General features: G+C 34.8%; 2 protein-coding genes across 5 annotated transcripts; one reads left to right on the top strand and one right to left on the bottom strand.

Annotated features, from left to right (window-relative positions):
* The first annotated feature begins 301 nt into the window (after window positions 1–301).
* Window positions 302–7,549, top strand: adra1ab (adrenoceptor alpha 1Ab). Of its 4 annotated transcripts, none has more exons than XM_042732355.1 (4): window positions 302–465; window positions 3,959–4,026; window positions 4,141–5,072; window positions 6,636–7,548. In XM_042732355.1, the coding sequence occupies exons 3-4, from the start codon at window positions 4,154–4,156 to the stop codon at window positions 7,031–7,033; spliced, it is 1,317 nt and encodes a 438-aa protein (XP_042588289.1). In that variant the 5' UTR covers window positions 302–465; window positions 3,959–4,026; window positions 4,141–4,153; the 3' UTR covers window positions 7,034–7,548. The 4 variants fall into 4 exon arrangements, with proteins under 4 accessions (XP_042588289.1, XP_042588290.1, XP_042588288.1 ...); XM_042732356.1 differs by adding an exon at window positions 703–752 and having other exon boundaries at window positions 3,959–5,072; XM_042732357.1 differs by lacking the exon at window positions 302–465 and adding an exon at window positions 496–752 and having other exon boundaries at window positions 6,636–7,549.
* Window positions 7,550–12,487: 4,938 nt separating this feature from the next.
* Window positions 12,488–25,224, bottom strand: LOC109097186 (dihydropyrimidinase-related protein 2-like). The gene is made up of 13 exons (XM_042732353.1): window positions 25,074–25,224; window positions 24,694–24,878; window positions 21,706–21,870; window positions 21,501–21,562; window positions 20,037–20,117; window positions 19,609–19,677; window positions 19,398–19,518; window positions 18,903–19,059; window positions 17,265–17,406; window positions 16,877–17,047; window positions 14,420–14,599; window positions 13,284–13,449; window positions 12,488–13,117 (listed from the first exon to the last, which is right to left on the bottom strand). Exons 1-13 carry the CDS (start codon window positions 25,091–25,093, stop codon window positions 13,026–13,028), a joined length of 1,611 nt encoding a protein of 536 aa, XP_042588287.1. The 5' UTR covers window positions 25,094–25,224; the 3' UTR covers window positions 12,488–13,025.
* Window positions 25,225–25,505: the final 281 nt, after the last annotated feature.

The raw sequence follows: 25,505 nt of genomic DNA, 5'->3' as shown, positions 1-25,505 counted from the left end.
TATGTCTGTTCATACACTAAATACATGTTTGAAAACGTTTTAATTAATGATTACATTGTATACCCATCTTTTAAAAGTGAACTTTTTTGTGGAAATTAGTAGTCTATATATTTGTTTGTTTGGAAAAAAAAATATTTAAAAATGTCAAGATATGAGTATTTCTAAGAAACCCCTTCGTGTTTTAAACATTTTTTTATAAGATTCATCTTTTTAATCATCTATAAGTGAATATGTGTGTGTGTGTGTGTGTGTGTGTGTGTGTGTGTGTGTGTGTGTGTGTGAGAGAGAGAGAGACAGAGAGAGAGAGAGAGAGAGAGAGAGATGGAAGTGACTATGTGATGTTTGCACAAACACTGTTGCATCCCATCAGGTTCCTCATCAGACTCGTGTTATTGTTTGCTTCAAAAGTCACGGGCGAGTGAAAATAAAACTCATACGCTTTCACAGATGTTGCGCCAAATGATGGTAAGTGTAATTTATTTTGAGACGGATATTTATTCGGAATGAAGAAAACACACGCAAATAGTTTGTTTGATTGATTGAATGAATAATCGCGAACGAGGCACGCAATTATTATGGTAGGCTTGGTGATTATCTCCTACCTGAAGAGCTGTATGATAATTAATCAATTTCGAGTTCGTTTAAAATTGTGATTTGAATTTGTATCAGTTTGTTTAGCTCAAACTGTATTACTGTTTACAGTCTAATCTTTGGACAGTTGGTAGAACTAGCAGGCTACTGGTGTTGACGGGGTAAGTTGTCACAACTGCCATAATGTTCAGTCACACAAATGCTTTCTCTTGGAGTGGTTTTGGTGCATGAAAACGACACGTTTTCTTAACTGTTTTAATCCCCATATTATTCTAGCTGAGAACATTTCACTCCGTGGATAGTCGAAATAAAACTGCATCTGAAAAGTTTTAAAAGTTATTCCTGGTCACATACTGAAAGATGGTGAGAAATTCCAAAGTAGCTCCATACGATGAAAAGGAAAGTTGCAACCAAAAACATGCAAAGGCTATTTATTTTTACTTTGACTGTGTTGCATTTAATGTAAAATACTTTGATTATGATTTTCGTAATGTGAATGAATCTGCCAATTTAAAGTTGGGCTCACAAATGTGATGTCTTGTAATAATGACTTATTTTACTACAACATTAATAATAAAGCATATAGCCTACACGTGTTTTATGGCGCTTTAACAGACATCATCTTTTGGAGGCTACAACTGGAATTAAACAGCTATGGTCATGTGGTCAGAATTTGCATATACATGACCCTGGACCACAAAACCAATCATAAGGGTCAATTTTTTAAAATTGAGATTTATGTATGGTTCCTTTAGATAGGATAATATTTGGCTGAGATACAACTATTTGAAAATCTGGAATCTGAGGGTGCAAAAATCTAAATATTGAGTAAATTGGCTTTAAAGTTGTCCAAATGAAGTTCTTAGCAATGCATATTACTAATCATAAATTAAGTTTTGATATATTTACGGTAGGAAATTAACAAAATATCTTCATGGAACATGATCTTTGCTTAATATCCGAATGATTTTTGGCATAAAAGAAAAATTGATCATTTTGACCCATACAATATATTTTTGGCTATTGCTACAAATATCCCTGTGCTATGACTGGTTTTGTGGTCCAAGGTCACTCACACACACACACACACACACACACACACACACACACACACACATATGTAACCCTGGACCACAAAACCATTAGGGTTGACACAAGTCCCTGTGCTATGACTGGTTTTGTGGTCCAGGGTCACATGTATATACAGTGTTGGGTAATGCATTGCAATATTGTGTTAATCCCTAAAAAGTAACTATTTATTTTTCTTAGTTACTTTTTAAGTAAAGTAACGCATTACGTTACTTTTGCATTACTTTTTAAATATGAGCAGGGCTTGATTGTTTTTAACATAAGAAGTTCTATTTATAGCAAATGTAAAAGCCCTTTCACACCAAAAATTGTAATGAATAAACAGGCTGAAGGAAAAGTAAATTCAACAATGAAGCACAATTGTTAGTTTATCTAAAGTCATTTTTGCTTATTAGTGTGGTTGAACTGGATCATCAAAGGTCAGCCTGCAAATATTTTCTTGTAAATTTAAAAGTAATGTGTTACTTTACTAGTTAATTTAAAAAGTAATCTGATTACATAACTCTCAAGTTACTTGTAATGCATTACCCCCAACACTGTATACACACACACACACACACACACACACACACACACACACATGTATATATATATATATATATATATATATATATATATATATATATAATATATATATATATATATATATATATATATGTATAATTACAGTATCATCATGTTTTTTTTTGTTTTTTTTCTCCAAATAACAATTTCCATTGTGACAACTTCCCATTTAAATGCCTTTGATTCTAACAAATATAATACAGGAAGCCTTTTGGTCAGTCCAGTCCATAATTTGTCAAACATTAAACTGTATAATAATATAATAAATTCATTATCCTTAAGATTTTGGGCACCCGATGAATGATAGACAGACTCCGAGTCAGCACACACCTGATTTAAACAAAATATGACTTTTGTTTAATCAGACATTTTATGGTTTGAATGTATTGATCTAGGTTTTATTTGTAAGCACAGGGCATATTAATTTCCATGTTGCCATGGTTTGTTGAAATATTGCTCTTGCCAAGACATTATAGATGTCAGTGTTGCTGTGTATAAATCTTTCTATAAATTTCCCCAAGCTTTGCTTAATTAGCTTAAAAGCTTTTTCTGTATGATTTCTGGCAACACACCTTAAATGGCTTTTTCCCAAGGTTTTTGGAACAGGTACTTAGTTCTGTTTCAGTGAAATACATTTTGGCCTGTATATGAGCTCCTGCAGTTAGTTCATTACACCATATTGACACAAAGATCAGTCCTAAATTGCTTTTGTGGACTGAGGCGCCTAAACATCCGCAGGACACGACTGCTAAACCGAAACAGTAACGTGAAGAAACTGGCACTTTTCCATCTTAATACTTATCGCAGAGGGGTTAAGAATCAACCGCATGGAGCTAAAAACAGCCAGATATTGAGACATTTTTATAATAGTATATATTTGATCTGAATTGTGAGATTGTGATTGGTAAGTGCCTTGAAATAATACATACTAAAAATAAACACAACTTTCAGTTGTAATCAGTCAGTCTATGGTTCCTTCTAATGAATCAGTCTGAACAGAACACAATGGCTGAATTCAGAATTTTTCTGCCATATTAAGATATGGAATGAAACCGATGACAAATAACTGCCACTGTTTGGAAAGCAAAGCTAAAATGCTAATTCATAAGGTTAATGGAACTTAAATCACTGTAGATATTTATTAAGTGTTGATATGTCAACTTGTAGGTAAAGATACATATCCACAGGATTGCATAAAAAAGTAAACATTAAAAAAAAAAACTTTTGAAAAATAGCATTATTTTTTGGTTTAGCATGTTAGCATACACCAAACTGCCTGTTGAGGGTTGGTGCAAAAAACTAAATCCTGTCAGAAACATTGCTTTTTATTAAGACTAGTGAATCAATCTGAATAGAATCATGGACTGATTCATTCCAATTTATTAGTGAATCAGTCTAAATACAGCATAGTTACTGAATGAATCATTCAGACAACTCACTCTCTCACTGAACTGGATCATTCGCTCACTGAACCACAGGTTATTTTGCTTGACTCAAGCCAAGAACTGTTTTATTTGTACTTCTGGAAAGCAATGCTGCAATGCTAATTCATTAAGGTTAGGGTTAGGGTAAAAAAAAAATGTTGGAAACAAAAAATATGGGGAAAATAGCTAACATTGTTATTTTAGCATGTTACCATACACAAATTAACTCAGTAGTCTTTGGTCCTGCCAGAAACAGTGCTTACTTTTTTTTTCTTTTCTTTTCTTTTAAGGTTGCAAGATCATAAAAACTATGATGTCTAATGGCTGATATCAAAATAGATACCTGAGAAGATGAAATGTGATTTAAATGTCTTCAAGTGTGACACTACTAGCATGTTTGTGTTGAAACCACAAACATATCAAAAGTCATGGATGGTTATTAATAGCTCTCAACCCCATAACTTGCACACAGAGATTCTCACATCATGACCAACGTGCTTCCAGCAGAAGATAACATAAGTTTAACCGTTTTCCCTGAGACCGGTCCCAACTGTACTGCGATACCTGCATTTGACATAGACATCACCAAGACACTGGCTCTGGGCCTGGTGCTGGTACTCTTTATAGTATTCGGTGTGATGGGCAACATCCTGGTCATCCTCTCTGTGGTGTGCCATCGCCACCTCCATTCCGTGACGCATTATTTTATCGCCAATCTGGCCGTTGCAGACCTGCTTCTGAGCTCTGTGGTGCTCCCGTTCTCCGCTGCATCTGAAGCCTTGGGCTGTTGGGTGTTCGGCCGTCCTTTATGTAACGCCTGGACCGCTCTTGACGTGCTGTGCTGCACGGCGTCCATCCTCAGCCTCTGCATGATCTCTGTGGATCGCTGCATGGCTGTCAGTTACCCGCTGCGGTACACCTCTCTGGCTACAGGTCGAAGGGCTCTGGCCGCAGTGGCAGCTCTATGGGCTCTTTCGGCTGCCATCTCCGTCGGTCCGCTGTTCGGTTGGAGAGAGCCCATGCCAGAGGACGAGTCGGTGTGTAAAGTGAACGAAGAGCCAGGATATGCCATCTTCTCTGCCGCATGCTCCTTCTACGTGCCGTTGGCAGTGATTTTGGTAATGTACTGCAGGGTTTATGTGGTGGCCCGGCAAAAGACTCGTTCTGTGAGTAAGGGCAGGCAGACGAATGGGTTTAATGAGCACAGAGTGACCCTGCGGATCCACTGTCACAACGCCCAGCAGGCCGCCGGGAAGGAGGAAGCAGCGCGCTCAAAGAACTCGCACTTCGCCTTCATGCGTCTGCTTAAGTTCTCACAGGAGAAGAAGGCGGCCAAGACTCTGGGGATTGTGGTGGGATGTTTCGTGCTCTGCTGGCTGCCTTTTTTCCTAGTGCTGCCCATAAGTGAGTATAAGCTAAATGTTTTTGTGAACATATAGCAAATCCCATCCAAAAATAAAATAAAATAGTTTAAAATATTATATTATAAATGTACTTATTAATTTATAATTGTACAATATTAATTTGTAAATAATTGTTACATTTTTATGGAGTTGCACCACATGACATTTTCCAACCTGGACTAACATTGCTTGTGTCAAAAAAGAATCAGTTATGTAAAATTTTCAGTGAATTTTTGTTTTGTTTTGCTTTTTGTTTTATATAATTTATTTTATTTTAGTTGTTTTTTTTTTTTTTTTTTTTTTATTTGTTTGTTTTTTTTTTTTTTGTATTTGGTCACACTACACAACTTTGCTTTTCCCCCCAAATATTAAGCGGTTTGTTAAAATATTACTTTTGTTTTTAGTAAAAAATGATAGAATATAATGGCAAATTATTTAAGGTTTGAATGTGAAAGCACAAATTAGATTTTAGAGCTACTAGTTTGAAAGCTACAAAACAATAAAGCTTGTTTTGTTTTGTTTTGTTTTGTTTTGTTTTTTCTACATTTTGGTCACACCACAATTTTTATTTAATTGTTGTTTTTTTTTTTTTCAAATATAAATGTTGTTGTTGTTGTTTTTAAATATTAGTTTTGTTTTTCTTCAAAATAAAGATGATAAATGATTATGCCAAATATGAGATGAGATTTAAGAGTTACTGCAGAGGGGAGATCATAAATATCAACAGCCACAAATGAATAGCTTAAATTTGGGTCTGTTCCTCATACAAATCTTTTGTACAGCTTCAGCAGAAATACAGTGCCTAAGTGTCATTTTAGCTGTTTCCTCCTCATTCATTTGCATTGCTAAGAAAACATCTAAATTGTACCGACATGAGGGTGAGTAAACAATGACTGGTTTTTGTTGAACCTTTAACTGCAATAACTCAAAGAACATACTGCTCTAAATCGTTTGTTATTTTAAATGAGGTATGTGAGCGCATTTGATAGACACACTGTTTTCCAGCAAAACATTAAATTAATCTTCTGTTGTTTATTCTCACCCATGTTTCCAAACGACCCAATGTTCTCCCACAATACGTCTATGTGCGTAAACAGCATTGACATAATCCTTGCTGGGCCTTTTAGATTGCATTTAAACGAGCTTGTTTACAACAAAAGAATGAATTATGAAAGAAAGAGAAAGTATTGCACTCTGTTTCAACCTAGAAAAGAGGCTTTTATATGCTAAACAGCAGCCCTAGTCTTTTGTAAGGATTCCACATGTGTTTGCAGTAGAATCATTTGAGCTTTCATTGAATGTTTAATGGAAGTACAGCTTATTTATCAGTCTGTGTGTTTAGTAATTGGACAGCTAAGATGCTATGAGTCAGTCATTTGTGCGTCGGATTGAAAGCTTTCAAAATAAATGGAAGGAAATCAAAGCAAAGCCTTTGAAAATATGAAACATCCAAAACCATTTGACCCTCCGTCTTGAGGTGACCCTTATGAATGATGGAGATCTCTTGCAGCATATAGTAATTTCCTTTTTTTTTTTTTTTTTTATTCTTTCTGTGTCTCCGAAGGCTCCAACTTCCCATCCTACAGACCCCCGGAAACTGTCTTCAAAATTACTTTCTGGCTGGGCTACTTCAACAGCTGCCTCAACCCCATTATCTACCCTTGCTTCAGTCAGGAGTTCAAGAAGGCCTTCAAGAACGTTCTCCGTGGCCACTGCCTCAGCAGAACACACAGGACCTGGAGCCCTCCGGCCTCTGCTCGAGACCCTATGCATGTCCCCAAATCTGCACAGGGTTTCCTTTCTACATCTACTGACTCCTGGAAGCCTGCTAATGCATCATTTATAACTAATAAGAACTCATATACTGCACATAGCAGCAGTGCTCTGAATGCACCTGAAACATCTCTGACAATGAAAGTTCATCAGGTTTCCATATGCAAGATGGACGGTGAGGCTGTATGAAATGCTTTAGAAAGAATAAAAGACAACCTTTCAAGGAGTTTACAAAGCCACTATGGAATGGAACAAAAATGACCAGGGATAGTTAATTCTTGTATACAGGAGCACCACCGTGTGGCAACGTCTATAACATGCATCTGCACTTTTGTGAAGTTTAACTGTGAAGATTCACAATTTGGAGTGTAAAAATTTAGCTTGGTAATGAAAAGTTATTTGACTTGTGCAAATACAGACACACTCTAAGAAAAGTCCAATGTACTTTGTTAATATAAAGGAGTTTTTCACGTATTGATTTTTCACGTGTTTTGCATATTTTAAATTACGCATTGCATTGTATTGTGTTTTAGAGTTAAATGAATTGTTGTAAACTTATAGAAAATGTACTTGTTATTTTCTGCCGGGACAGTATTAATTTTTCTACAGATTTTTTTTTTTTCTTGGAGTGTACAATAGTATTATTCAAATATTATATTATACATGTACTTATTAATTTATAAATGTACAATATTCATTTGTAAATATGGTTACATGTTTTTTTTTAGAATCGCACCACATGACATTTTCCAACCTGAACTAACATTGTTTTTGTCATAAAATAATTATGAAATAATTTTAGTGCCTTTTGTTTTGTTTAGATTTTTGTTTTATATTTTGCGTTTTTAAATATTAATCTTTTTTTGTGTATTTGGACACACTACACAACTTTTTTCAAATATTAAGCTGTTTTGTTAAAATATTACTTTTGTTTTTAGTAAATAATGAAAGAATATAATGGCAAATTAATTAAGGATTGAATGTGCCTGTTTAAATGTGAAAGTACAAACAAGCTTTAAGAGCAACTTGAAAGCTACAAAACAAAAAAGCTTGTTTGTGTTTTGTTTTGTTTGTTTTGCTTTTCTTTTTTGTTTGTTTTCTTCTACATTTTGGTCACACCACACAATTTTTATTTAATTGTTGTGTACAATAGAGTCCAAATCAGTGGAAATGCTTATATTTTGTATTATTTTTAAACACACATTAAATAAAAAAAATACATTTAAACCTAAAGACTTATTCAAACATCACATCTCATTATATCATATTACGAATTTGATTATATAATTTTAACAGGTGTGTGTGTGTGTGTGTGTGTGTGATTCAAACATCACATCTCATGATATCATATGACGAATTTGATGATATAATGTTAACAGACTATGAAAGGATCCAATGTATGTAAGATGTCTACTTAATTCTACATTAATCTACTTAATTCTGGTGCATTCTAATTCCTGATGCATTAGTATTTATTGTATAAATTGTACAAATAGCTGAAATGTAAGAACCAAGAAGAAAAAAATGTCTTTTCTTCCTTTTATTAATTTTCCTTTTTTTTTGTAACATCACCATCCAAGGAGTTTTGACACATTTTCAATAGCAAGCAAACATCCTCAAACTGCACAGCCAACAGAATAAACACCAGCACACGACAAGTTCACTTCTGGAGTGGGGAAAGAGAGGGTTTGGGATTATAAATCATTGGCAGTCTCAGACTGAACAATCTTTCAGTTCCCATCTGCATTTTACATAGATTACATACCACGCATAGAAGAACATTCAAGCGTATATAGCAAAGTGTGTGTGTGTGTGTGTGTAGTGTTAGTGCCAGCAGCTGCTCTGGGATCAGAGGAAATGCTTAAGGCATGTTTCATTTGAACTCTTGCATATGCTCATATGATCGATAAGGAAAAGACATTGAGATCTCACATAGGACAATTCTGTTTTCAATTTATGCCATATCTTCACACCAACTTCAATTAAATAAAATATCTTCACATTTCTGACTTGTTTTTTAAAATAAAAATTAAACTAATCATTACATTTAAATCGGAGAAGCACAAATCTGATAAACATAAAAACACAAAAAATTTATCTTGAATTAAATTTATTACCTTAACTTTTTTATTCTGTTTTCTATCTTAGTAAGGTTTTTTTTTCTTTTAAAAGACAAAAATACCAATAAAGAAGAAAATTGTTTCAAACCATCAACATACAATTTAGAATGTGCCACCATGCAAGAAAGGCGGGAAAGGACGATGTCTTTTTTTTAACAGTGGGTAGGCTACTGTATATGGTTTGTGTTACACTGTAATCACAACTTAGTTGAAATGATCCATCCATTCAGTGTTGTTTTAATAGCACCAGGCCCAGAAGGGTTGCTAAGGGCATGCTTCCGATGTGTAACGTGTTGCCATGACAAATAAAAGAGTTAGATCCTGTTGTCTAGCAGGGACAGTCGTCATAGTAACAGTGGAAAAGCAATGAGGTCAGCAAGAAATGAACAAGAAACAGGAAGAAAGAAAACAATCATAACAATCATGAGGTGATAGACTCTATGGGGCCTGCAACAGCCATTATTAACACATCAGTCCGTGCGAACAGACGAATGAATCATTATAACCTCGCGTGACCCGCCTCCATTTGAGAGGCACATTCCGACAGCGCACAAAGACTCAAGGTGAAACGACGACCCGACATTTCTCTTGATGTAGTTTCACGATTTTTTTAATGACCCTAAAGGACATGACTGAAACTAATTTAAAATGGGACATTTGAGTGAGTACAGGGTTGGTCTGTAAGAAATTATAACTTTTATTTTGAATTAAATGCATTTTTCTTACCCTATTAATACAGGCTTACACAATAAAGAAAAACGTAGGCCCTATATTCTGTGACAAGGGAAGTCTGCTTTTATGAATGTTGCAACATATTTACTGTAGAGCAAAATTTTTTTTTTTCAATTTCCTACAGCGCCCCAAAGAGGACATGTTATAGTGGGGAAAAAATATGCGCAAAGAAAAATTGTATTTAAATACTTTTGTATTCACTTAACTTTAACACACATAAACTTTAGCGCTCCTTCGCAAAAAGCCTATTGCATTCCCAGATAAATTTTTCATTAGCTCTTAAAATAGGCTATTTGCTTTTGCCCAAAAGTATATATATATATATATAAAATTAATTAATAAAATAGTTTCTCCTCCAACCACATTTGACTAAACTTTATTAGGCCTATGTTTTACAAGTGAATGCAAAGTTTCTCTGGGGAACGCAAAAATTAAAAAACACTGACATCCCCAGCTCATTTTTTTCCCCCAACACAAAGTCCATTCAGGAGCTCCATATCCTCAGTTTGGAACAGTCAGCTGTGTGTCTTCCAGTACACAATAAGTATACAACAACCAAGCAGCACTAAACATTTAAGTTTAAACCCTGTCAGCGCTGGAATGAATCAGAGCTTGTGTGTGTGTGTGTGTGTGTGTGTGTGCTGTGTGTGTGTGTGTGTGTGTGTGTGTGTGTGTGTGTGTGTGTGTGTGTGTGTGTGTTTGTGTGTGTGTGTGTGTGTGTGTGTGCAATTGAGTATGTGTGTGTGTGTGTGTGTGCTGTGTGTGTGTGTTTCTCTGTTGAGTCACAGAGGAAAAGGCAAGCAATGGAGAATGATGATACCGGCCAAGATTTTGCCGATGTGCATGAGGGAAAAGAAAACAGCTGGAGGACGGGTTTACTAAATGAAAAACAGACTAGCCTATACAAAAAAAAAGTCCCGCCATTGCTAATCCATAGTGAGATTTAAGCAAGGCACATTAAAACCAGTTAATGTCTTTTTATTACCATTTTTCCTTTCTACCATGCCTTCTTTGTCTGAGCTGAAACATAAGCTTCATCAACAAAAACAAAATTATCATTACCATAACATTAATATTTTTGATATATATAAATAAAACAAAGTGTACTCATAAGCAGATAAAACACTTCAAACATCTTTCTCCTAACAGCAAAATAATTAAAAAATATTGATGACTAATCTTGTACTACACTGATATTTGTCCAATCAAATGCTCTCTAGAATGACAGTGTCCCTCCCCCAATACCAAGCAACCAACTAGTTTTACTAAATACCAAATCATTATAAATGACTGGCATACCTAAAGCCTGCTTCTTTCAAATAAAGAGATGATCCCTTCAGTGTATCCATTTCAAAAGGAAATGTGTCAAACACAGAAGAAAACTAATACTGTGCTAGCTGTATTAGCTAACCTAGAGTACTAGCTTTTTAGGACATGTTTTTTAGGTTGGAAGAAAATTGAAAGAAAAACAATCAGATTTAAAAAAAAAAAACTCATTCATTCTTTGATCAAATAAAATAACACCACAAAAACATGGAGCTGCCACAGGTGCAATTGTTGAAAATCACCTTTAACTTTTAACATTTATTTTTATGATATTATTACAGTATGTAGCATTTTACTACAGCACTAAAATGGATGTCGACATTAAAAATGGCGCTGTGATAACTCATTCTTTTAAAAGCCTTTCAAAAGCACTATGACGAGTTAAGAGAAAAATCTGGCACCTTTGTATCGGTTAACCGGCTATTTGACTTTTAACAGCCTTTGAGTTGTTTCGAAGAAAAAACATGAACAAGCTCTTGTAGAAGTACTCAACATGATCAGCACATCTGAGGCACAGCTTGGAGTTAAAGATACAAAAGACACATTAGCGTAAGGTCTGCGATATCACATTAGTTGACATAGAAAGTAGCGGCATAGTCACTCTGTCAGATCTCATAACGCACATGGCACATTTGTTTTGCGCTGCAACCAAACTTACAGAACCATCCACCTGGGGGTTTGACTCTCAGCCCAAAGTTTACTAATCATGCGTAAATCCAAAATCTCATAACAAACAGTAAACACTAAAATATCATCTCAAATGCTTTCGTCCAGCGTCTAACTAATCACTTTCCACAAAATGTCAACAACACAACAATTTACTACAACAATACTCACCACGCATCCATCCACCATCTATGTCAGCACACGCTATGAAATGAAATATACTTTGAAAGGCAACATGTTCGGCTGTAAACATTCGGCAAGTGTTTACGTTAAGACTTAAGTATACTTTGGGCTTTAGTGCATTAGGAAATTGCTGCTAATTTCATGGAGTTACATTCACGTTGTTCTTTAAAAGTGACGTAACAGCATTTCCTTTAGCTAACTTTGGAAGCTAAAAAGAAATTGCAACTTTTTATCTCACTTCAGTAGCCAAACAGCTCACTTTTTTCATGACCAAATACAAACTTGACTTTATCCTCTTCTTAAACTTTACGTATTAAAGTAACTTGCGCAAAAGAAAAAAAAGGCCATAACAGGGGAGGTTTCCAGCTATAACCATTTGTGGTCCTCTCTTATTTTCTCCAACTTTGCTAAGCTGCTTGTTTTTACATGCGGTTTCTTCTTCAGCAACATTAGCAGTGTTAATTAAATATCTCTAGTTGTGTAACAACACATGGTTTTTAATCAGCGACCACTGGAAAAGCTTTCTTTTATCTACTACAAAAAAAATCACATCAAATAACACCAAAAAAACACCACCGGAATAATACCAGTCATTCATACATACTTAAACAAAATGAATGATTGAGTATAAAAAACGTAATAAAAGATTCCCAGAAATAACAACATTCCTAATATAATAGACTTTTAGCCACAACGACACAAGAAAGCCAGTACTCTAACCCTTACCTTGTTAATAAGTAACAATGATAAACAGCTTTTCTAATACACGCACTTGATCCCTCTGATTTCAAAAAGCAAATAAAGTTAAATACAAAAATGATAACATGACTTGTTGTGGGTAGAAAGTACAGTATAAAAATCATACAATCAGAAGTGCTCAAATGTGGATGTTACATTTTTTCCTTCTCTCTTCACATGAGGCAAATACTTTGTTTTTTTTTCTCTATAGATGTCTCCTTTAGGAAGTGGTGCAAGGTTGGGGAAAGAAAAACAAGGGGATCGGGTGAGAGCTCAGGGGTTGGGAGATTAGGGAGTGGAGAATCATAGGCCCTGTGGAGGGTTGTTGATGTGGCACGGTGGCCTCAGCAAACACCTCCGTTATAGACATCCCTCCCCCCCAACCCCCTATTTTCCTGTCGGCTGGAAGAGGGCATCTAGCCCAGGCTGGTGATGTTGGCCCTGCCACCAGGGGGCGCAACAATGCGCTGAGTGTTACGGCGGGGGATGTTGTCATCAATCTGAGAGCACCAAAAAGACAAAAAAAAATTAAAAACAACCACACTGTTCATAAAAAATATTAATTTATTTAATTTATATTTAATGATTCATTTAAATATATATATATATATATGGAAATGACATATCATGCATCTCTATTGATTTTTTGGTTTTGATTTTTGCAAAGTGCTCACCGGAGAGGCTGAAGCCGGACTGGTGCAGGTTGCGGACCGGTTGAGAGGGCTGCTTGGCAGGAGATGTTTTGGCAGAGGAAGCAGGGGTCACAGCTTTGGGTGTCACTGAGACTTCACAGACCGGCCCATCGTAGAGACCCCGTGGGACGCCCCTCAGTTCAGCAAGCTACAAAACAACAGTGCATGATACTGTCAATAAAACACAGCTGATCTGATAACCTCGAACATTTAGAAACCTACAGTTAAACATTAATGAAGAAAACATTTCATAGAAATGAATTGATATTTATATTAACAGGCATGACATTTTAATTTATGAATAAGTATATTTACAGAATAAATGGGTAATCTATTTATTTATTTATAAATAAATAAATATTTATATTTTTTAAAATCAGTATTCTATAAAAAACAACAATAAAAATGATATATAATGAACAAAAATATACAGCAGCAATACTCATAGTAATAGTAATAAACAAAAATAAAAGTATATATATATTCAAGCATAATAATACATTACAATAATACTAGTAATAATAATCAATATCCCAATATAATCAATATATATATATGTGGCGTAAAAAGTTTTTTGCCCCCTTCCGTTTCGGCCTATTTTTCAAACTTAAAAGATTCAGATCATCAAATACATTTTTATATTACACAAAGATAATGCAAGTAAATACAAAATGCAGTTTTTAAATGATAATTTCTTTTTTTAAGGGAAAAAAGCTGTCCAAACCTACCTGGCCCTACGTGAAAAATTACTGACCAAAAAGAACACAAAGGCTCGTCTCACATTTGCCAAAAAATATCTTTTGGACAGCTTTTGTCCCTTAATAAATGAAATCATTATTTCAAAAATGCATTTTGTATTTACTCTGGTTAATATTAAAATTTGTTTGATGATCTGAATCTTTTAAGTATGACAAATATGCAAAAAAAAAAAAAAAACAGGAAGGGTGCAAAAACGTTTCCACGGCACTATACAGTATATATACATTATATAAAAAAAAATCTGATAATAATACTAGTAATAATAACCAGAATATGACAGAATATGGTCACTAATATACTGTTTATCCATAAATTTCAGAAAAGCTGATAAAATAAAGTAAGTCGAATCTATAACTCACCCTGCTGCGAGCCTTTATCCTCTTGTAGACATAGTCAGGGAAGGGTTTGCGGGTCACGTAGCGGCCGGACCCCTCAGTGGTGTGGAGGTTCCCCTCCTCCAGGACGATCTTTCCCTGGCTGATGACCACCAGAGGCGCCCCACGCACCTCAGTGCCCTCGAAGATGTTGTACTCCACCGCCTGGAAAACAAGAAGCAACAACATCCCACTAACAGCACAGAACAAGAACCTCCTGCTGATTTACAAACATTTCCAACATGCATGCTAGCATTCTAGAAGCTTTCCACAGTTAAGAAGCAAGAAATCATTGCACAGACAATCCAAATCCCTTCCGCATACTGAAGCATGATGTTCCAGTGGAAATGAAAGTGATGTTCCATGTCGGAAATCACTATTGATCCTTTCAGACAGCTATTTAAACAATATGTCAAACACAAGTTGTCAGAACCCAGACCAGTTTAGAAATACAGTGCAAAGAAAACAAGGAATGTTGGAAATGAGAGGAAGCGAATGAGGGAGGAAGTACATTAAAGTTTACAGGGTGTGTGTGTGCTGGCAAAAGTGTGACCACCCTTCTAAATGCTACTGGAGCTTCGCTAAAAGCAATACAGTTCATCCCACAAGACCTAAAAACAGAGTCTGATAACCAACACACACATGCTAACACACCTACACCACAGTTCTGAATAAAAATAAATAAATAAATAAAAATTTTCTTAATCAGGACTTTTGTTTTGTTTCCCAGGAAAATTTTCTAGACATTTATGAAACAAAATAAACAATACAAATTTACTTGAGAAGCAGAATTGCGTATATATTAAGTCATAGAAGTTTCTCATGCTCACCAAGGCTGTTTATTTGATAAAACATACAGTAAAAAGTAATATTATTAAATATTATTGTAATTTAAAATAACTATTTTCTTATTCAATATGTTTTATTTTATAGAATTTTCAGCATCATTCCTCCAGTCTTCAGTGTCACATGATCCTTCAGAAATAATTCTAATATGCTGATTTGCTGCTCAAGAAAAACATATAATAATAATAAGTGCAGAAATCAAAGCATTGTTTTTCCTTAACATAATATTTTAGTGGACACCGTGAAACATTCTTCTGTAACAATGTAAAAATATTTACTTCCACTTTTGATCCATTTAATGCATCCTTGCTTTATAAAAGTAAAAGTTTCTTTTAAAAACTCTTAGTGACCTCACACTTTTGAACAGTAGTGTATTTTCAGTGATTATACTGTATCTTAAATAAAATAGTTTTCTGTTTTATTCATTAAAAAAAAGAAAACATTTTTTTTCTTGTCTAAAGCATAATTCTTACAATATTTAGTGAGGTTTACGCTTAAAATTAAGGGGACAAAACTATTTGTATATGTGATAAAAAAAGCCCAGATATATATTTTAATAATTCCAGACATATTTTAAAAAACAAGCATATTTTATATTATTCATTATTATACATTACATTACTTATTGTAAATTGATTATTGATATTAAATCTAAACAGCTTTAAAAAATAAATATATTAAACTATAAATTACATATATGAATTAATTAGTAATGCTATTATTAATTATAAATGTAAATAATACCTGTAATGTTTATACAAATTATTTATACATTACAGGTATCATTTACATATAATGACAGAATTTTCATTTTGGGTGAACCATCCCTTTTGAGATATTTGTAAAAAAATATATTTTGATGAAATCTGAGAGCTTTCTGACTCTGCATAGACAGCAATGCAACTGAAATGTTCAAGGTCCAGAAAGGTATTAAGGACATTGTTAAAATAGTCTGAGTGGCTTCATAAAATTAAGGTTGAACCGCTGACGTCACATGGACTATTGTAACCATATCCTTGCCTGCTTTCTGGGTCTTGAATGTGGTAGTTACATTGCTGTATATGGAGGGTCAGAAAGATCCTGGATTTCATCAAAAATATCTTAATTTGTGTTCAGTCTTACGGGTTTAGAACGACATGAGCGTGAGTAATTAATGACAGAATTTTTGGGTGAACCATCCCTTTAATATTTATATTATATTAATACATTATTTACAATATTTATCTAACACACTTTTGCTTCTAAACTAATATTTAGACATATAGTTAAACAAAATCCTCCAAACAAAAGAACACAACTCTCGAAAGCCAGTGTGTTATAATCTCACAAACACAAAGAGAAGACATTAAAAAAAGATCCTTATGGTTGTGTGTTGTGTGCACTGTTACGCCTCCAAAGCAGGAGGGAGACATCAATTACCCAGCAGAGCTGAGAATGACATCACTCGCATGAGTAACATAACCCACACCCAACATTCGGTCAGAACAACCAGAGTGCTCTGGTCAGGACTGCATACCACCTTCACAAGAACACAACTTTCCTCAGTGGGGGGACGTAAATCACATAAACACCAATGAATCCTGCACACTAACTCACCAGATTGTGGCTCTTCGCTGAGATGATCTTCGTGACATCAGGGTCCCACAGAACCAGATCGGCATCTGAACCCACGGCGATGCGGCCCTTGCGCGGGTACAAGTTGAAGATCTTAGCGGCGTTGGTGCTGGTGACGGCCACAAACTGATTCTCGTCCATTTTTCCAGTTACCTACGAACGAGGGGGACCACAGGGAGAGATGACAGTTTGTCTCGGTTGTGTTTGTGTTCACTTGAGTGTGCTTGTCTGTTCGGCTGGGACTATTTAGACTCACATGACCACTGACTGATTTTGTTTATATGACTGAAGGAAGTGTAGATGCTGCACTGTTGCAGCTTGTGATTAAATGTCTCCACTTATTATTTGCATACTAGTATTTCTGCCTCACCACACATTTGTCCCAGATGATAGACATCCGTTCTTCAGTGCCGTTGGTTCCTTCAGGGATGAGGGTGAAGTCGTCTTTGCCCACAGCTCTCTGGGCAGTGTTAAAGGTGCAGTGAGCGCTTCCTGTTACCTGCAGATCTCCACTGAAGCAGGAAGTGGGTGAGAAGACAAATTTCAAGTTGGGACCAAACAATTGAGTCTATTGTACAAACATTTATATTTATCCACTTAACGAACCCTTTTCACAATAGTGTCCTCTTTAAATGAAAGAATCTCAGAGCAAACATGTTCTAAAATCCCACTTTTTTAATTCACACTGTTTTTGGCCCTAAAAGTGCCTCAGATTTATGATTATTATTATTAATAATAATAATAATAATAATAATAATAATGTCATTGTTGTTATTGTAAATAATAATAAAAATATAATTGTAATAAAATATAATAATAATAAAAATACTGTAATTGTTATTGTAAATAATATTAATAATGGGTATTTATTAAATTATTTAAGATTATATTTTGGTTATTCCATTGGATATCTGGATATTGTTATTATTATTAGTAGTAGTAATATCATAGTTATTTGCACTATTAAATTGATAACAATAAATGAAATACTAATAAGTATTACAATCATATAAAAATTATTAATAGAATACATTGTTATTATTATTATTGCTTTTCAATTAATACTAATACTACTAATATAATATTAATATTATTATTAATATGCTAATATAAACACATACAAAAATAGAATAATTTTATTTTGTAGTTAATTTGCTTCGTAATAAAATACTATAATAATCATTAAAATAATACAATTAATAATATTAATAGTATGCTGTATTACATAAAATAAATACAATGTATATAATAAACATATGTAATAATAATAACAATAATAATTATGATGAAGAAGATGATAATAATAGTAGTTATGTTGCCAATAAAAAAACAAAACAATAATTTCATCAGTCTATTTCATTAATTTAATCATTAATTCTTGACTTAGAATATTATTTTGTAATATACCTTGCGTGTTCAATTTTATACTTAATAATAATAATTGTTATAATTAATATTGCTAATACATATACATACAAAAAAAAAATTTTTTGCTTCACGTGGAATATTATTTTGTAATTAATTTATTTCGTGATAAAATACTATAATAATTATTAATATAATAATATTAATAATACATATTATATTATAAATATAATGTATGTAATAAATAACATGTATTAATAATAATTGTTATATTTCTAATAAAAACAAAAACAAAACGATATTTAATTTAATTTAATTTTTCACTTTAAATATTATTTTGCGATAATAATACTTTTATTTTTATTTTTTTTTACTTAACACATCTTTAAAAATAAACTATACTGCAGACTTCAAGTCAACTCCTAATCTTAAAGTCAACCCTTCAGTTCACTTTAAAGTCATTTGAGATAATATGGAACATACACACATTAGCCACTTCTTTTTTTTCTTTTTTTTTTTAAATGAATCGCTCTAAGATCCCACAAATGAACCAGCTTCATTTCTTATGGTACACTTATTACAGGGCTCCACCACCGTAGCAAATCAAATCAGTAATGCATGCTACAAATAAACATTATACTACCATGACAGAAGCGAGTTGAGATAGTCCGGTGTGGTGGGATCCGGACTCAAGGGTGGAGACGTGACGTAGGCGGCGGCCTTGGCCCAGTTCTTGCTCCAATAGTGCGAGCCGTCCGTACCAAGACTTGCTGTGATTGGCTCTCCGTACACAACGGTGCCTAAATGGTTCAAAGATACCGAATTAGGAATAGGCATATATAATTTCACTGTAATTCCCTTGCCCTGATTCTGGAGCCTGATGTCATTTCTTGCCGTCTAGCCAAGAACAGCTGAGTCATAGATGCTGTATTATTATAATTTTTTTGCAGGCTGCAATGCATCCCAGTTCATAAAACCTGCCTTGCTTGTCCAGACTTAATAATAATACCTCATTTTAATGGAATTAGATCAAACCGCCTCAGAATGTTCTTCCATGGTGGTAATTCAACCTTGAATGTTTCCACTAGGTTTGGATCCATTGAAGTCTCGCCATATTGAAAATGGAGTTGGGTCCCACCTTTCTTCCTGGCCTGGGCGATGACATCAGCGGCACTCTTGCTCATCACTTTGGTGATGTAAAGAGGGCAGTTGGTCTGATTGGCCACTGTTACGGAGCGGTTCACTGCCTCCGCCTCCACCTAAATGATCGACAAACCCAAGTCAGCACACCTTTTCTTGGAAAAGCATGAGAAAATGGACGACTTTTCCCAGAATTCCCTGCCATTCACCTCCTCTGGACGACTGAGGACATGTCCCTCTGGTCCAGTGATCCCCAACTCCAAAACCCTGCGCTGCTCCTGTTGAAAGAAAGACAGAAAACAAGCAGGATGGGTTGATACGAGTAGCATGAGATCGCTGAATCTTTCAATAATGATGTCATAGTCTCAATATATACTCTACATATTAAAAATGTCTTCATTACAAAGAGTTTGCTTATCTTGACAAATACACATAACCGTGGGCCAAAAGTCATCTGAATTAATTACATCAGCCTCACGTAGGAATATTTGTGTTGGTTTTGCTTGCCAGTATAAATTCTGAGCGTTCATTGTGGAGCATATGTTTTGAATTAACATCTCCAAACAGTTTATTGTTGATAGTAACTCTGAGTAATGGAGCTCAGTGCTGGACGGTGCAGCCTCTCTGAAGATCTCACCTCGGCTATGATGTCTCCGTTCTCAGCATGGACCTGAGCGATGGCCCCGAGGTCCCGGATGACACTGAACACTTCGTAGATCTGCACATAAACACACAGTTTAAGTCACACAAATGCTGACACTCAGAAAGGAATGGCAAATGGCGAAGCATGCTTAAAACAGATGCAACGGTCACTGGCAGACTATTCAAGCATCATCTGTTTATAAATTGCCAAGGGACTCTGTTTAGATTTCTAAATTTTTCTTGTTCTTGTTCTTTTTTTTTGGCACAATTGTCATTAGTAATTACAACACAAACTCCCAACCCTCCCAAAACTTGGTACTGTGCCACCTAAAAGTGTTACCATGGTACTGTGATGTTAACAGATGGCAGAATTTTTTGTTATTTTAAAAAACATTTTGACTGCCAAATTCCATGCTTGACGGATACGAATTAAGGTATTCTCTGAGAGAAATCATGGTATTTTTTTAGATACACTGGAGTACAATAGTGTAATATACTTCAAAAAAAAAAAAAAAAAAATACAGCTGTTTCAATATGGTACATATAAAACCATTGTACTATTATGGTAGTTTTTGTTGTCAGGTTTTTCCAAAAAATAAAAATAAAATTAAATGTCTAAATGAATGACCAAATGAATGAATGAATTAAAAAATGAATAAAAATAAAAAAAAAAAAAAAAAAAAAAACACACTAAACCAAAAAAACATAAAAAAAATTACAAAAAAAAATTTAAAAAGAATATATGTTAAAAAAAAAATATAAAAAAAAATAAAATAAAATGAATAAATAAAAGAAAGAAAGAAAGAAAGAAAGAAAAAGAAAGAAAGAAAGAAGAAAGAAAGAAAAGAAAGAAAAGAAAGAGACGAAAAACTATGGTAATACCATGATATTTTGTAAGTGTAATGAATGAATGTACTTAAAAATACCATGGTGCATGTCTAAAACTATGGTAATACCATGATATTTTGTAAGTGTACAGGCAGGCAAAGTTACATTAAATTGCAAAATAAATAAAAAAATACATAGGTAACACTTTATTTTACAGTGTCCTTGTTACACGTTACATGTACTTACTATTATAATAACAAGAAATTATGCACAATGTAAGTAACCCTAAGCCAAAATATTATATATATATTATATATTTTGTTTACACTTTATTTTAAGGTGTCCTTGTTACAGTATGATTATACATTTAAGTACTGAATAATATTAGTTAAATATATAAAATGTAAATAATTATAAAATATATTTATTTGTATATAAATATATAAAGTATATTTTAGGACCATTCAAATATTTTGCATTATTGTTCCAAAAAACAGGCTTAATTTTCATCATTTTTATTTTTCTCTTTTGATTTTGTGGTTAAATATGACCTGGGTTTGTTTTTAACAGGTTTGATGAGACTAATCGTAAGATACATGTTAGTAGGAAGATTGCATGGAGGAAGCCATACCTGGGAATCAGTGAGCTGGAAAACGTCTTTGTAAGCCAGGTAGACGAGGAAAGAGTTAACGCCTGCACACAAAGCCGGGGGATGAAATTAGAGAGAGTCCGTGAGACATCAGTAAAACAGCGCAGCAGCAGAATTCCTGAGCGATGCAGTATTCGCCAGCTCTGCTGGGCTTGTACAGCAGATACAGATGTTGACAGTGGTTTACCGTGATCTTTGACGAGTGCCTCCATCTCCTCTTGAACACCCTTGTGCCATTCGGTGATGTCCACGTGAAGAGAATAGTCACAGCAAGCTTTGCTGTCAGCCCATTCCCGCCACTGATTGAAGGCCGACATCAGACTCGTCCCGGGTTCAGAAACCACATGATCAACTGTTCACACACACAAACACACACGGGGGTTAGGCAGATATTAAAGAGCTCCTACGGATTAATAGGTACCTCAAATCAGTTAAAAATGCTGCTCTGAAATGAGGACAACGGAGATGTTAAAACTGTCTCGTGCTATTTTAAGCACACTGTCTCCATCCTGTCTGCACTGCTGTCAGGCACTGTTGATGACGGCTGCATCATAAACAATACAGGTGACTCAGCAAAACAATACAGCTTTCATAACACTTAAGAGAAGGCAGCATAGTTTGTGAAAAGCTGCTCTAATCATAGCTTAAAGGAATAGTTCACCTAAAAATTTAAATTGGTAACCAGTCAGTTGCTGGTAGCCATTGACATCCATATTATGTAGGGCCCTATGAAATCTGTTTTTTTTTTTCCCAAATTTCATTTTATTTATTTTTTTTGGTTTTGTTTTGAATTTTTCTAGATTCCGTTTTTTATTATTATTATTATTATTATTTTAGACTCTGTTTTAATGGTAAAATTAAATTGTATTAATAAAAAAAGCATGTATAATTAATTAAAATCATAAAACTTACCATCTTAAACAGCAATTTATTAAAAGGTTAAGAAAAAATTACGTTTGAAGGCCCAATGAAATGTTTTTTTTTTCTCAAATTAAGTTTTATTTTTTACCAAATTCTGTTTTCTATTAATTTTATAGATTCCATTTTAATTGTTTCATTAAATAATAATAATCCAAAGCATCTCTAATCAACTGATTTAATATATATATATATAATATATATATAGATATATAATATATATATATATATATATATATAATATATATAGGTTATATATTTTTTTTTTTTTTTTTTTTTTTTTTTTTTTTTTATTTTTGTGTGTGTGTTGTGTGTGTGTGTGTTACATTTTTTTCTGCTAAATAAATGTCTAGTAAATACTTCTTCTGAAAAATATTCCTTCAAAAATAATGTTTTTAATAATAATTTTTATTAGTAGTAGTAGTTAATTACATTAAGTATTTTTTCTGTCACGGATTCTTCAAGTTAAACCAAACTTTTATTTTGACAGGTTGCTGTGAAGACCTTCAAGTTTCTGTTTGTATATAACATGACGATTGTTTTTCTTAAAAGAAATGGTAAAATGCTCATGAAGTTACCCTATGCTACGATATTGTGGGTTGCTGTCAGGGTTGCTGTTGTGGTGTGGATTATTGCTAGGTGGTTACTATGGTGGCGTAGGTGGTTGCTATAGTATTGTTGGTGGCTGGTCATTAGACAGTTGCTTTGTGTTGTAGGTAGATGCAATGGCGTTTTCTAGGAGGTTGCTATGGCACTGTTGTGGTTTAATGACACTGTGAGTGGATTCTAGGGCATTGCTTACTGGCACAGATCTGTGATTTTCTAAGTGTTTTTAATACCATTTGAGCATTACTATGCGCTTGTTCAGATGTTGTGGGTAGTTGTCAGGTTATGGCATTACTGGTAGTTGCTAGGTGGTGTTGCTGCTATGTGGCATTGTGGGTGGTTGCCAGAGTGTTGCTAAGTGGTTGCTATGGTGATGCGGATGGTAGCTAGATTATTGCTAGGTGGTTACTATGGTGGTGTTGGTGGTTGCTATGGTATTGTTTGTGGCTGGTCATTATACTGTTGCAAAGTGTTGTAGGTAGATGCAATGGCATTTGCTAGCTGGTTGCTATGACATTGCTGTTGTTGCTATGACACCATGAGTGGTTTCTAGGGCATTGCTTACTAGAAAAGGTCTATGGTTTTCTGATAACTATATATTAGCAGTTGCTAAGTGTTTTTAATATCATTTAAGCATTACTATGTACTTGTTCCAGTGTTGTGGGTAATTGCCAGGGTGTTATTAGGTGGTTGCTAAGGCATTGTTGGCAGTTGCTAGGTGGTTGCCAAGGCGTTGCTGTTATGTGGCATTGTAGGTGGTTGCTAAGGCATTGCTAAGTGGTTACTATTGTGGGTGGTTTCTAGAGCATTGCTATTTAATTGTAGGTGGTTGTCAGGGTATTGCTGGTTGTATGGTGTTGAAGTTGGTGATTAGGTAACTGTGGGAGGTAGCTAGTGCATTGCTGGGGTGTTACAATGGAATTGTGGGTGGTTGCTAGGATGTTGCTTTCGTGTTGAGGGTGGTTGCTAGAACATTGCTAGGTGGTTGCTATTGTGGGATGGGTTGTTCATAAAACACTGTTAGTGGCTGCCAGAGTGTTACTAGGACATTACTAGATTGCAGATATGGTGTTGTGGTTGGTTGATCAGGAATTGCTACGCAGTTGCTGTGGTATTGTTTGGCTGGTTGTCAGGGTGTAACTAGGGGACTATTAGATGTTTGCTATGTGTTGTAGGTCACTGCAATAGCATTTGGTAGATGGTTGCTATGGCATTATTTACTGGCATATGATTGTTTGAAGTCCATGAATTTCTAGTCCACAGATGTAAGATGTTTCTGAGTTGTTTTGAGTATGGTTTAACGAAATACTATATGTTTGCACAGGTGTTATGCTCAGTTGCCAGTGCATTGCTAGTGGTTGCTATGGTGTTGTGGCTGGTTGCTACAGCTTCGCTGGGGTGTTGCTATAGCATTGTGTGTGGATGCTAGGGTGTCGCTATGGTATTGTTGATGGCTGCCATGGGTGTAGCACAGGCATTATTGGATGGTTGCTATGTGTTGTATGTAGTTGCAATGACATTTGCTGAGTGGTTGCTATGGCATTGCTAAGTTGCTGCTATGATGTTCTGGGTGTTTGATATGCAAACAGCAACTAGTCCTGGCTCAGTTTCTTCAGCATACTCATCACACTAAGCACAGTTGGATGCATACTGATCATGGTGGTTCCTCCAGCCAGCGCAGCACGGGTGCCTTGATAGAAGTCATCGGCAGCAGTCATGCCCCTGTCAGGCATCTGGAAGCGTGTGTGCACATCAATGCCACCCGGCATCACCATACGCCCATGAGCATCGATGGTTTTCACCCCGCCAGGCACTATCAGATTCTCTCCAATCTGCCTGTAAGTGAGATATAAAAAAGAAATATGAGTTATACAATCTGAGCAATCTAAATTTAATTTTAAGGGACAAATTTCAAGGGCTATTTCATTATCTCTTCATGTGTCACATGATTTAAGGGCATATTATGCACACATTAACCTTATAATCTTAGACTACTAAAGGAACAGTTCAGCTAATATATTTTACACTCACTTGATCAGGCCATCTTCCATATAGATGTCGGCACAGAACGACTGATCATCGTTCACAATCTTCGCCCCTTTAATCAAGAGACGGTCACTCTGCAACACCAGAGAAAGGTCGCTTTAGTATCCTATTGCAGTACAAGTGCAAATTGTCTTTTGACTTCAATAAATACAGACTCTTTGTGAATATAGACTCAAGTAAAATACAAATGTATCCAGGAGCCAGTAAATCAGAGCTTATAAAGCAGCTGTATAGCATCACCCACATTCTTTATAAGCGGCATCAGTGGATCCCTGGTCTTTACAATTAAAAACACATGTTCACCATTGAACATTTATCTGTCACTGCACTACAATGTGCTCAACTGAACCTGGAAGACAATGATTCACCCTTACAATCTGAGCTGATTGCTATTTCTAGTATAATGTGTACTGTATT

This window comes from Cyprinus carpio, chromosome B10 (assembly GCF_018340385.1).
Source record: "Cyprinus carpio isolate SPL01 chromosome B10, ASM1834038v1, whole genome shotgun sequence".
NCBI lineage: Eukaryota > Metazoa > Chordata > Actinopteri > Cypriniformes > Cyprinidae > Cyprinus > Cyprinus carpio.
The sequence above is the reverse complement of the archived record's forward strand: the minus strand, read 5'-3'. Positions and strand labels throughout refer to the sequence as shown.

Bases quoted from the DNA above. Each gene is read 5' to 3' on its own strand.
- adra1ab (XM_042732357.1), top strand. From the start codon at position 4,154: ATGACCAACGTGCTTCCAGCAGAAGATAACATAAGTTTAACCGTTTTC. The intron at 5,073-6,635 runs GTGAGTATAAGC...GTGTCTCCGAAG, and splicing joins TTTCCTAGTGCTGCCCATAA to GCTCCAACTTCCCATCCTAC.
- LOC109097186 (XM_042732353.1), bottom strand. From the start codon at position 25,093: ATGGAAGATGGCCTGATCAA. The intron at 24,879-25,073 runs GTGAGTGTAAAA...TCTCACTTACAG, and splicing joins ATGGAAGATGGCCTGATCAA to GCAGATTGGAGAGAATCTGA. The intron at 21,563-21,705 runs GTAAACCACTGT...CTTTGTGTGCAG, and splicing joins GGCACTCGTCAAAGATCACG to GCGTTAACTCTTTCCTCGTC.